The sequence below is a fragment of the Trichechus manatus genome, unplaced genomic scaffold (assembly GCF_000243295.1).
Source record: "Trichechus manatus latirostris isolate Lorelei unplaced genomic scaffold, TriManLat1.0 scaffold00065, whole genome shotgun sequence".
Lineage (NCBI taxonomy): Eukaryota > Metazoa > Chordata > Mammalia > Sirenia > Trichechidae > Trichechus > Trichechus manatus.
The window spans coordinates 13,684,043-13,698,578 of record NW_004444001.1 but is presented as its reverse complement, the minus strand read 5'-3'; the positions used below and the strand labels follow the sequence as shown (position 1 = coordinate 13,698,578).

The window sequence follows — 14,536 nt, the reverse complement described above, 5'->3', positions numbered from 1 at the left end:
AAAAAAAAAGTTGAGAATTTAGAGGGTTAAAATGTTGTGGGGTTGTTAACCAATGTCATAAAACAGCATGTGTGTTACTGTTACATGAGATAATATCTGTTCTGTAAGCCTTCACCTGAAGTACAATAAAATATTAAAAAACAAAAAAAAAATACTGATAACAGCCAAAGCTAGATAATATACACGTAAAGGTTCACTATACTCTTCTCTTTATTTTTGGGAATGTTGGAAAACTTCTATACCTAAATGTCAAAAAATGTTTTTCACTCTATGCTAGACTGAGTTTGGGCCACAAAGTGTCATGGAGTATATTAGATTCACACTTTAATCCTTCCACTCAACTAGCAATTTATTGAGCATCAACTATGGGCCAAACAATGCTCTATGCACCAAGGATCTGATGACCAGCTCATGCTTTGCCCTTGCCCTTGTGATCTGCACAGCCTAGTGGGAGAGACATGCACTGAATAAATAATTACCAAATAAATTATAACTTTCATAATTAATATAAAGAAGTATGTCATGAAAAAAAAAAATTAAATAGCTCAACTATTAACCCAAAGGTTGGCAGTTCAAACCCACCCAAGCAGTGCCTCAAAACGCAGGCCTGGTGATCTGCTTGCAAAAGGTCACAGCCTTGAAAACCTTACAGAGCAGTTCTACTCTGCACATATAGGGTCACTATGAGTTGGAATCAACTGGATGGCAACTAACAACAACAACAAACGTCGACAGCTACCATAAAGTTGGCTCCAACTCATGGTGACCTTATGTGTAACAGAACAAAACACTGCCTGGTCCTACACCACCCTCACAATTGTTGCTATGTTTGAGCCCACTGCTGCAACTACTGTGTCAACCATCTCATTGAGGGTCTCCCTCTTTTTCACTGACCCTCTACTTTACCAAGCATGACGTCCTTTTCTAGTGATTGGTCTTTCCTCGTGGCATGTCAAAAGTAAGCAGACGAAAGAAGTTCTAAGAGCATTCTGGCTTCAAGGAGCATTCTGGCTGTACTTTCTCCAAAACTGATTTGTTCATCTTCTGGCAGTCCACAATCTATTCAATATTCTTCACCAACACCACTATGACACTATCAGTGCATTCCTACAATGTGGCATTCTGCAAAATCACACACTAAAATACCATTGATTATGTGAAAACTTCAAAATCATACACTAAAAATACTGTTGATTATGCAAAAAGTAGGGTTAGGGGCAGACCACTCTAAATCTATGTAACTTTGAAACTTAAGTACTGAAAAATAAACATACATGAGATAGCTCAGATCAGACAGATCAATAGATTGATGGCAATAATGAGAATCGCGAGTAGCATCTGGGGTCTTAAAAGCTTGCAAGCGGACATCTAAAATACATCTATTAATCCCGTCACGTTTAGAGCAAAGGAGAATGAAGAAAACCAAAGAAACAAGGGAAATATTAGTCCAAAGGACTAATGGACCACATGAACCATAGCCTCCACCAGCCTGAGTGTAAAACAAATAGATGGTGCCCAGCTACCACCAGCAACCGCTCTGATAGGGATCATAATACAGGGTTCTAGACAAAGCAGAGGAAAATGTAGGAGAAAATTCAAATTCACAAAAAAAGACCAGACTTACTGGTCTGACAGAGACTGGAGGAACCTCCGAGACTACGGCCTCCAGACACTCTGCTAACTCAGAACTGAAGCCATCCCAAAGTCCACCTTTCAGCCAAAGATAAGATAGTTCTATAAAACAAACAATAACGCACATGAGGAAGGTACTTGTTAGTTCAGTCAAGTATATGAGACCAAATGGGCAACACATGCCCAAAAGTAAAGACAAAAAGGCAGGAAGGGACAAGAAAACTGGATGAATGCATATGGAGAACTCGGGGTTGAAAGGGAAAGGGGAAGGGAGAGTGCTGACACATTACAGAAATTGCAAACAATGTCACAAAACAATTTGTGTATAAATTTTTGAATGCGAAACTAATCTGTGTTGTAAATGTTCACCTAAAACACAGTAAAATTTAAGATAATTAATTAGAACTTCTAGAGACATGTGCTAACTTGGACTGCCCAAAAAGGCAGTTCATTGTGACTGAAGGATGCCTTAAAGATATTAAAAATGCACAGACAATAAAGTAGAAATGCTGGTTTGCAGATGCTGAGAAAATACAGACAGAAGTGAGGTCTGTACAACAGGACTTAAGAGCCCTATAATGCTAGGAATGTGTAACTTTGAGGAAGATAACCCAGATACAAATGCTCACTTAGGGTGGACAAAAAAAAAGTTTTTTTTTTTAAGAGCCAAAAGAACTCCTGCTTAGAGGACTTGCCTTTCTTGCTGAAATTATAATTCTATACTCTTTTATTACAGCTTCCCTTACCTAGAATATGAACTAACACAATTTTCCCATTATCCTGACAACATTCCTCTATTTACCAACCACTTAAGAGCTAAGTGGAGCCGTGGTGGCACAGTGGTTAAGAGCTCAGCTACTAACCAAAAGGTCAGCAATTCAAATTCATCAGATGCTCCTTGGAAACCCTGTGGGGCAGTTCTACTCAGTCCTATAAGGTCACTATGAGTTGAACTGACTTGATGGCAACGGGTTTGGGTTTTTTTTGGGTTTAAGAGCTATTATGGATTGAATTGTGTCCCCCAAAAAAATGTATCAACTTGGCTAGTCCATGATTCCCAGTATTGTGTGATTGTCCACCATTTTGTCATCTGATATGATTTTCCTATGTGTTGTAAATCCTACCTCAATCATGTTAATGAGGTGGGATTAGTGGCAGTTATGTTAATGAGGTAGGACTCAATCTACAAGATTAGGTTGTATCTTAAGTCAACATTTTGAGATGTAAAAGAGAGAAGTGAGCAGAGAGACATAGGGACCTCATACCACCAAGAAAGCAGTGCCAGGAGTAAAGTGTGTCCTTTGGACGTGGGGTCCCTGAACTGTGAAGCTCCTAGACAAGAAGACGACTGATGACAAGGACCTTCCCCTAGAGCTCAACAAAGAGAGAAAGCCTTCCCCTGGAGCTAGTGCCCTGAATTATTTCTAGCCTACTAAACTGAGAGAGAATAAAATTCTCTTTGTTAAAGCCATTCATTCACTTGTGGTGTTTCTGTTATAGCAGCACTAGATAACTAAGACAAGGGCTAACTAGCATTATAAAACACAAGGTGAAGCAGAAGAGACTATATTATGCATCCACATTGAAATTCCACGTTAAATATAAAGAAAAATTGCAATCTGACACAACAGTTACATAAACGTTTAAGTCATACTATTTGTTTATGTGTAGGTATGTATGTATAAAACTTTTGGAAAGATAAACACAACTTCAGAACTCAGGTAGCTCTTCAGAGGAAAGGAAATGAAAAACGGGAACAAAGAAGAACTCAACTTTATCTGTAATGTTCCATTTCTTTATTGCAAAGTGACATTTTGAAGCAAATATGAAAAAATGATAACATTCTGTACTTTAAGTTCATGGATCTTTGTATATTCTCTGTAAAATACTCCTGAAATTATGTAAAGTCTTGCTAACATTGCAAATGGACACTGAAATGGACATGTTTACTTGTCACAAAACAAATCTACAGTGTTTGAAGTTTTTCACAATAGGCCACAAAAAAATGATTTGATCTTTCTATCCATCTTCCAAGGTTGTTAGGTAGTGCAAATGGTTTGCTCTTGACTACTAATCTAAAGAAAGACTGACAGTTCGTACTCACCCAGCAGTGCTGGGGAAGAAAGACCTGGCAATCTGCTTCCGTTAAGATTACAGCCTCGAAAACCCTGTGGAGCGGTTCTACTCTGTAACATATGAGGTTGGCATGAGTTGGAATCAACTTAATAGCAGTGGGTTTGGTTTTTTTTAATACATCTTCCAGACCAATTTATACATCACTGCTCTTCGGTATACCTATCTAAAACAATAACAGAGATGTGAGCACTTTACGTTTACAAAATAACATGTGCACCTTAAAATCACTCTACCTGTTGCGATCGAGTTGATTCTGACTCATACTGACCCTACAGGACAGAGTAGAACTGCCCCATAGGGTTTCCAAGGCTGTGATCTTTACAGAAGCAGAATGCCACACCTTTTTCCCAAGGAATGGTTGGTGGTTCAAACCGCCGACCTTTCAGTTAGCAACCCAATCACTTAACCACTGCGCCACCAGGGCTCCTAAAATCACTCTAGAAGGCTTATTTTCAAGTGAATAATGAATTATAACACCTGAAGTGATAAAGCCAACAGCCTTACTAATTTGTAGATTATTCACTGCTGTTGCTTATCGTTAATTTTTTTTAGTAAAGTTTTACTTTGGAATAATTTTAGATTATCAAAGCAAAGAGTTGCAAAGGTAGTAGAGTTACCATATACTCTTGACCCGATTCCCCTAATGTTAACATCCTGAATAACCATGCTGCACATATGTAACCATGTTACATTTGTCAAAATTAAGACACTAACACTGGTACGCTACTATTAACTAGGCTACTGACTCTTTTCATATTTCATCAGTTTTACCACTAGCATCCTTTTTCTGTTCCAGAACCCAATCCAGGATACCACAGTGCATTTAGTCATAATATTTCCTTTGTCTCCTCTGGTCAATATCAGTTTTTCAATCTTTCCTTGTTTTTTATGACCTCGATTTTTAAAGGGTACAGGTCAGGTATTTTGAAGAATGCTCCTGGGATTTGGATTTGTCCAACGTTTTTTTCATGCTTAAACTGGGATTATATGTTTTTGGGAAAGTTACCAGGGGTGAAGTGCCCTTCTCATCACATCAGGGGATACATGACATCAACATGACTTACAACTGATGACATTAACCCTGATCATCTGGTTAAGGTAGTATTTGCCAGTTTCTCCACTGTAAAATTACTATTGTTCCTCTTCCCATCTATCTATTCTTTACAAACAAGTCACTAAGTCCAGCCCACACTTAACGGGGACTTCTGGAGGGAGGAGTATTTACATATATTATTTGAAATTCTTCTATAAAATTTATTGTTTCTCTCCCATTTATTTATTCAATCATTATTTTTAGCAGCATGGAGAGAGAGAGATTTAAAAAAAAAAAAAAAAAAAAAAAAAAACAACCCATTGCCATCAAGTGGATTCCAACTTATAGCAACCCTACAGGACAGAGTAGGACTGCTCCATAGGGTTTCCAAGGAGCAGCTGGTGGATGACAGCTGCCGACCTTTTGGTTAGCAGCTGAGCTCTTATAACCACTATGCCACCAGGGCTCTATATATAGATATATATCTGTATATATCTCCATGTTGCTATAAATAAATATTCTTTGGGAAATAATCTAACACTATGTTATTTATTTTGTTGCTCAAATTGTTCCAGCTTTGGACATTGGGAGTTGTATCAGGTTGACTTCTGTTTCCCTTTGACATGGCCCCATCATTTTGGTTTTTTCATTTTGGTTTTTGTTTTGAGCACTTCCTTACTTACTGGACTACATGATGCTATAGGCTTATCTTGCATCTTCCTTGCCCTAGAACTAAAAGCAGCCACTTTCCCAAGGAGTCCTGGCTCCTTTTATTGGATAATAATATTTAGAAACCAAGATCTCGGCACTGAGTATGCTCATGCTACTGGGGTGCCACTGTTTCTAAGGCCCTCTCAGTGGAAAGAACCAAGAAATATTATGGCTGTATACTAATCCACATATATACACGCATCTACAATTATTTCTGTATCTATTACCTATCAGTATGTGTTTTAAACTAAACATGAGTTCATGCTGATGTCTCCAACTCTAATCTAGTACCATGCGGTTAATTTTTAACCCCAGATTAAGCCTCCCTGTAATACCTAGCATACTAATAAGCTGCATTCTTTATCAGCAGGCAGCTTATTAAATTCAAGTTATAGTGTCAAACTGAAAACAGGAAAGTAAAATATATTTCAAAAAAGTCTCATGATGGATCATTCCTGCTACTGCTACCATACATCATCAGCACACTATCAAGAGAACTATATAAATATATTTAACTTATTTTTTTAATCAGTGTTTGAGGTGCGATAGATTGCTTTTATACAGCCTTTCTCACAATGGTTTTGTAACTCTCACTAAAAGACTGGGTGGGGTTATGCAAATGAGGTGCTTGTGGCCCAAGGGGATTTGATAGCTTCCTAATAATACAAATAAGGTGCATGGCACCTTTGTGGGGGGTGGGACCATGCAAATAAGGTGTATGGACCTCTAACGAGAGATTGATCGGTTTTCCCATACCGCTAGGCTTAAAATGAGCCATCCCAGACCCAGAAAGGGGGGACCTCACTACCATCAATAAAGAAACGGGAATGGAGTACATTCATTGGACCTGGGGACCCTGTGCTGAGAACTTCCTAGACTCAGGAGACAGAGAGACAGAGCTGTAACACCAGAGATGGTATAAGAAGCCAAAAAGCAACAGCATAAAACAGCAGCAGCAGAACCAGGAGACTGGCACAAGATAGTTCAGTAGGCCTCCCACTCCATGGTACAAGGAAGCCACAATGGGTGTGCTGACCCACAGAGCGAGAGAGCTAAGTGTCTTCAGGCAGGAGGCTTCCTTTTGGAGTGGGGTGCCTCTTGGCACTTGTCAACGGAGCTAAAGAGCTCTGTAAAACTTGACTGAGCAGGGCAGAAGCCAGCCTGAGGGGCCTAGGGGTCGAGAGAGAGGCCTGCCTGCAGGCATGGCCTATGAGCTGTCCTGACCAAAGATCTGTACCTGAGTCCTTCCCGATACTGAATTGTAACCTGTTACTTCCCTAATAAACCCCATAACTGTGAGTATTGTCTGTGAGTTCTATGTGGCCATTTCAACAAATTTCAACAAATTATCCAACCCAGCAGAGTAGACTGCCATGGGAGGGATGGCTAGTTTCAGAACTGGTAAAAAGGTTGGAGGCTGGATGTTATGTTTGACCTCCATCTCACAGAACTCAGCCGTGGGCTGTTGATGCTGATGATTCGCTGCCCTTTCGAAGTTAGACAAGGTCAGATGCCCCCGCACCACCATTCTCACAGCATTGGAGTCAGAATAACTGGATCTAAACTGAGTGAAGTTCTAGCTTTGCCCTTTGCTGGGAAAATCACATAATTTCTGTTTTCTCCTCTGTACAAGTGGTATATTGATGGGCTATAGTATACCATGACATTGGCCTCTCATCCTTTTATTGAAATTTTTTCTTCATGAAAGTGGCTTTTTATAGAAAATTTAGTAATAAAGCACTGCAAAAATGGCATGGTGGCAGCATCAGGTCTGGGTAGGACTTAGGGTTTTGTTTTAGAATCAGCAGGTGGGGAACAGGCCACTGTTGTGAGGACCTCTAAATTCTGGAATTCAGTAGTCATTGCTCTGAGAAAACAGCACTCATCCAAAGTTGCTATACTGTTTTTTTAACCCTTTAGTTTTTTGCTTTGGGAGAAAAATACCTGGCTGCTTAGGATTTTATCCTTAGAGTTATTGTGCTTGATAAGGAGTGTTAGCTCTTCCATGTAGACTTAAGAAATTCCCATTTTCAGCTCTACATTTCATGTGAGCTCTCCTTTTCTGAATTTCTAGTCTTTCTGAGGTTCTGCAGAGCTGTTTGGCATCTTCAGTTATATTTCCCTTAAGTTTTCTGGACTTCTTTTTCCTGATTTTATGAGCTATAAGTGCACTTTCAGAAATCTGTTAAAATTTCTTGCTATCAGGTAAGGATGTTTTCAGCTGCAAATAGAAATCTGTTCTAACACTTACTTAATTCAGAAGAAACTACCTCATATAACAAAAAGTTTAGAGGGTATGATGGTTCCCAGGTTGGTTAATTTAGCAGTTTGATACATCTGGCAAGGATCCAACTCATTTTCATCTCTCTTCTCTTCTATCTTAATCACATATACTATTCTACTTGTCTCGAGATGGTTCTAGCAGTTTTGGGCATACCATCCTCACTGAAGAACATCTAGTTGTACTGGACTCAGTCTGGGACTGGCTCTCTTTTTAAGCTGAGTGGGATGGTAAAATTTATTAATCGTCTCATTAGAGTTCCATACACTTTATCTGCATGGTCCCACCCCCACAGTGGTTCCATGAACCTTATTTGTATTCTTAGCAGGCTGTCCAATCCAATTGGTGGGCCACAAATACCCACCCAATTACTGTGGGAGTTACAAGACCATGCACCGCTAAAAGGGCAGATATTAAATAATTCACTGCACCACAAATTCCCATGGTATCTGCATTACATTCCATTATATGTTATAAAAAAGAAATCTACAAAACAAAGTAGCCTCCCCAACTAAGTTCAATTCCCTGCTATAGCTTTTCTGTTTTAAGAGATAAAATAAATTCAAATATTCTTTGAAATCAATTAAGAGGAGTAAAGAATGTATTCATACCTGGATGTGAAACCACAACCAAAATAAGCATAGATTTATTCAGGGAACAAATATTTACACTGTGTAGGCGTTCTGCTAACAACTATTATACAAGTTGGAAAAACAAATAAGGCACAACTGAGTTTCCCAAAACTCACAACCATAATCTAATGAGGCCAGGCAACGTGGCTGGGTGTAAGAAAACTAACACAGAAAATAAGACAATTATAAGGAAATGTAAATATAAAGATATTCCCTACTTTTTTGCTTCTCTAAACCATTGAGAATTTTATTAGTCTGTAACAGGTGTACGAGTCATAAACATTTCTTTCTGGCACAGGTGACTAGAATAGTTACTAAAAAAAAGGAATGCTTGTCATTGGTTGAAGAGTTATTGTTACTTTGGTATCAGCTTAGGATAACTGCTGCAAAAACAATGATCTAACACATTCTTAAAAGAGCAGGAAAAGCAACAAGATACCAGGGGAAGACCACTGAGTAAGAGGCAATTGTCCCAGTCTTCAGTTCAGATTCTGTCTTGGCTATACAACACTAGCAAATCATTTAAAACCTCTCAGTCTAAATATCACCATATTTAAAATGGAGTTAGTACATGCCCTATTTATTTTTCAAGACTATTACTGGGCTCAAATGAGAATGTATGCAACAAAGCTACTTTCTAAACTACAAACTGCCACCCAAATGCAAACTATTACTTATTAAAAATAAAAATAGGTACACACATACATACATCCACACAATGTTATTATTCACCAGGACATAAAGCAACAATAATGTCCATTATAGCGGTACATAAACCTACATTTTTTTATATTATATGGAGTAAAAATTTACTTAAAATATTTTAAGAAATACATTTCTTAACAAGTAAAGCTTAAATTCTATAAAGAAACAGCTAGAAATTTAACTGAGAACACTCACCTTAACAAAATTATCAGGGAACATTCCTCTTCTCCCATTTAGTTCTCCTTCTAGCCATCCTTCCTCCTGTAGTTTTTTCACGTTCCTGATGATTTCTCCAACTCGAATAGTTAATTCATCATCATGTACAGCATCATAGTCATACTCCACGATATAGTCAACTAAAAAAAGATAAAAATGTATAAAATCTAATTCACAAAATACTATAAACCACATTAATAAACTAAAAACTAAGGAATCATGCATAGCCAGAATAATTAATGCCACAAAAACATCATCAAGGCTTGTCTCAATGATTTTAAACATTTGACTATACCACAATAAACTTCTTGGTTACCTTAGAGTTCCAAAGGGATCCACAAATATAATGTAATCCTGATCCAAATTCCAGCAAAATTCTTTGCAGAAATGGAAAACTATATCACCAACTTTATATGGGAAAAAAAGAGGCCCCGAACAGTTAAAACAATATTGAAGAAAAACAAAGTAGGAGGCTATCATGGATTGACTTGTATCCCCCAAAAATATCTGTCAACTTAGCTAGGTCATGATTCCCAGTATTGTATGATTATCTACCATTTTATCATCTGATGTGATTTCCCTATGTGTTGTAAATGCTATCTATGATGTAATAAGATAGATTAGTGGCAGTTATATTGATGATTAGATAGTGTCTTAAGCCAATCTCTTTTGAGATATAAAAGAGAGAAGCGAGCAGAGAGACATAGGGACCTCATACTACCAAGAAAGCAGTGCCAGGAGCAGAGCACATCCTTTGGACCAGGGGTTCCTGCACAGAGAAACTCCTAGTGCAGGGGAATACTGATGAGAAGGACCTTGCTCCAGAGCCAACAGAGAGAGAAAGCCTTCCCCTGGAGCTGACGCTCTAAATTTGGACTTCTAGCCTACTACACTATGAGAAAACAAATTTCTCTTTGTTAAAGCAACCCACTTGTGTATTTCTGTTATAGCAGCACTAGATGACTAAGACAGAGGCCTCACACTCCCCAGTCTCAAAACATGTTATACAGCCACAGTAATCACAACAGCCTGGTACTGGTTAAATGATATACACATAGGCCAATAGAATAGAATTGAGAATCCAGAAGTAAATCCATCCACCTACAGGCAGCTGATTTTCAATAAGGGGTCAAAGTCCATTCAATGGGGAAGAAACAGTCTCTTTAACAAATTGTGCCAGAAAAACTGGACATCCATTTGCATAAAAATTAAACCGTATCCATACCTAACACTATACACAAAAACTAACTCAAAATGCATCAAAGACCTAAATGTTAAAGTTAAACTAAGACGTTCCTGGAGGATAATATAGGGACAAAACTATGGGACCTAACTGTTTTCAGATATAGATTACCAAAGACAACTACAAATGCACAAGCAACAGAAGACAAATTAGATAACTAGGACTAACTAAAAATTAAATGCTTATGCTCATCAAAAAACATTATCGGAAGATTAAAAAGAGAACCTATAGATTGTGAAAAAAATCTTTGTGAACGATATATTTGATAAGGGTCTGATCTCCAAAATATACGGAAAACTTCAACAACTCAACGATAAAAAGACAAACAATTCAATCAAAAATTGGGCAAACGACATGAACGGACACTTCACCAAAGAGTACGTTCAAGCAGCCAACAAATAAATGAAAAGATGCTCGTGATCATTAGCCATCAGAAAGATGCAAACCAAAACTACAATGAGATAGCATCTTACCCCTGCAAAAATGGCTCTGATCAAAAAAAAAAAAAAAAAAAAACCCAGTAAACAACAAACGCTGACGAGGCTGTGGGGAGACTGGAACCCTTATCCACAGCTGGTGGGAATGTAAAATGGTATAACCAGTATGGAAAACGGTACGGCGCTTCCTCAAAAGGCCAGAAATAGAAATAAACTATGGTCCAGCAATCCCACTCTTAGGTATGTATTCTAGGCATCTAATAGCAATGACACAAATAGGCATACGCACACTTGTGTTCATTGTAGCATTATTCACAATAGCAAAAAGATGCTAACAACCTAAGCGCCCATCAACGGATAAACTGATAAACAAAACGTGGTACATACGTATAATGGAATACTACACAGCTATAAAGAATAACAATGAGTCTGAAAACAACATGGATGAATCTGGAAGACATTATGCTGAGTGAAATAAATCAAGCACAAAAGGACAAAGATTGTATAATCCCACTTTTATAAAATGACAAAAATAGGTATACATAAAGAAATCAATGTTCTCTGGTGGTTACCAGGGATGGGAGGGGGAAGGAGGAGAGATCACTCTCTAGACAGTAGACACTTGTTAGTTTTGCTGATGGGAAAGGCAACACCCGAATGTTGAAGTGAGCACAACTTAATCAAGGTAAAGAATGACACTAAGAAATACACAAAAATAAGGGACACTACTGGTAAATGCTGTAACATATACAATCTGGCAACAACAGCAATAACAACCAAAAAATACGTGACTGGTTACACACATAGGTAAGTATACATATATGTGTGTAAGAAGGTATAGGTGTGTATATACATGAGCATATATAGGTGTAGCTGTAGGCATACCTATATACCGTATTGTTATGCAAATTATGCTTTTTGTTACTGGTTCTTAAATAAGAACAGACAATAATTTATCATGAAAGACCATGAAAAACTGGAAAACTATACCTGGAAGAAACAAAATCCTCCACATCAACCTACCACAATGATTTAGTCCTAAATCTATTAGGTATGAGAGACCAAGGGGAAAAAGGAGTCTGGTGTGGAAAGTTAGAGCCCAAGAAAAGTAAGGAAGGTATCCAAAGCTGGGATGGGAGTGGAGTTATCAGAACCAGAGCAGAGTAAGGAGGACATCCATGCAGAGAGGTAACATAGCATGGCATGTCAGAGCCCAAGCTGGGTGGTAGCCTGGTGAGGGATGTCAAGGCCCAAGTGGTGTAAGGTATACGTTTCTAATTCAAGGAGGCTGGGAGAGTACAGGTAGCCTAGAATGGGGAATCAGAGTCCAAGCAGGATGTCCATGCAAAGGTGGAGAGCAATAGCAGAGATGGGAGATTGGTTATATCCAGAGAGATTGATCAAATAAGTAAATGAAACAGAAGCCAAGTTTATCTGCACCAGAGAAGGAAGTTACAAATACAGAAAGCGAGAAAGCTAAAATAAATCCTGTGATATTGGACTGGAACAAGAAATATCAGCATGAACTTATGGTTTGCAATACATAGAGACAGAGAAATAAATATAGATATAAATGTATGTATATGTGAATATCTATCTAGGTATATAAATAGATACATACACACATATGCCTACAACCACACACACACATACATTCCCCAGCTCTGTATACTGACAGAGCCTGAAACCAGCAACAACCCAACAACGAGCGCACCTCATGTCCAAATCTTATACATACTACTTTCTACTAAAAGGAACCAGGAATCCTTGGGAAAATGGCCCATTCGAGGGCTAAGGCAGGAAAAGTACAAGATAAGCCTGGGATACTGTGTTGTACCAGAAAGCAAGAAAGAACAAAAAGAAAGATGAGGCTATATCAAATGGACACAGGAAAGTGAGATCAAAAGGGCTCCCACTGGCCAAGTCAGGAAAATCGGAGCATCAAAACAAATAATGACAGTAACAGAAACCATGAATTTTTACAGATATAAATAAACCGATATTAAATTATTAAATTTGATGGTTATACTGTGATTATATAAAAGGTCCTAGTTTGTAGAAAATATACACTAAAGCATTCGGGTGAAAGACATCAGTCTGGGGAAAAAAAATTATTTATACTGTATTTACATTTCTATAACTTAAGTGACTGTTTCAAAAGAAAAAAATTAAAAGCACATGCATAAATTTGTATCCTCAAAAAGATACAATGAAATTAATAAAATCAGAACAGAACACTATGGAAAAAGATAGAAGAAAATTTTTTTAATTCTGGAAATTAGAACATGTCTTCCAACATGTCTTACTAGTTTTCTTTTTTTCTTTCAGAAGAGGAAGATAAATCCAAGAAATCTTTCCCAAAAAGACAGACAAAAGATAAAGAAAATTAAGATAGCAAAAACAAGACCAAACCCAAACCCACTGCCATAGTCAACTGCAACTTATAGTGGCCCCAACAGGACAGAGTAAAACTGCCCCATTGGGTTTCCAAGGCTATAAATTCTTACAGAAGCAGACTGCCACATCTTTCTCCTGCAGAGCAACCGGTGGGTTCAAACCACTGACCTTTTGGTTAGGAGCTGAGTGCTTTAACCACTGAGCCACTACGGCTCCTTAAAAACAAGACACAGAGTATCAATCTAGACAATCAACAAGATAAAATATAGAATTACCAATGAAATAATACAAGAAAATATCCCAAAGCTAAATGAAACAAATCTTCAAACTCAAAAAGAGATTTATGAGAGTCCAGTACAATGAACAAATAAAGTAAGCATTCACATCTAGGTGAAATTTCACAAGGATTAACAGATCCTAGAAAGCTCTCTGAGAGGAAATTAAAATGTACATCTACAAAACAATGAGAATCATATTAGAAGACTTCTCATTTAGCAATACCAGATTCTAGAAAGAAAGAAAAAAAAAGGCAAATCCACTTAAGTATTAGAGGAAAACTAATTCCACCCTTGGCCAAATCAACAGGCAAAGATAAGGTAAAAAAAAATCACTTTTACACAGGCAAGGACAAAGAAAACTCCCATGTATGAAATTACATGATGTTATCCAGCAAAACAAGAACATAAGCCAAAAAAGAGGAAGATGTGAAATTCAAGAACTAGCAGAGCCAATCCTAGAGAGTAACAAAAGAAGTGCCAAGACAGCAATTGTGCAACAAGTCTAAAAAACACAGTCTAGACTAAGCAGGAGACAGAAAGCTCTAGGAGGTATTTGGGGAGAAAGAGAGGTGAGGGATAGGTTGTGATACTTTATACTGTCGTAAGAATTAGCAACTCAAAGAGACAATGAAGCCAGATTTAAAAAAAAAAAAGTAATAAAGACAATTAGAGACTCTTGGAAATTCAAAAAGTTGTAAAATATAGAAAGATAATCATATGTACTAATTGGCTGCACAGTGAAAAATATTTACATGGTCATAATAATACAGAAACTACTACCTTTGAAAATCAACTTATAGCAAAACAAAAGGACTAAATTATGGTTACAAAATAA

The 14,536-nt window shown here is 37.7% G+C and overlaps 1 protein-coding gene across 3 annotated transcripts in view; it reads right to left on the bottom strand.

The window, feature by feature from the left end:
• CD2AP (CD2 associated protein) overlaps positions 1-14,536 on the bottom strand; it is a 167,377-nt gene that overhangs the window by 110,550 nt on the left and 42,291 nt on the right. For 2 of the 3 annotated variants that reach the window (XM_012556424.2, XM_023734251.1), the window contains exon 2: positions 9,326-9,486. In XM_012556424.2, coding sequence (XP_012411878.2) covers positions 9,326-9,486 — 161 coding nt within the window. Of the gene's footprint in view, positions 1-9,325; positions 9,487-9,662; positions 9,799-14,536 lie in introns of those variants that run through there. The other variant, XM_023734250.1, reaches the window with a different exon arrangement.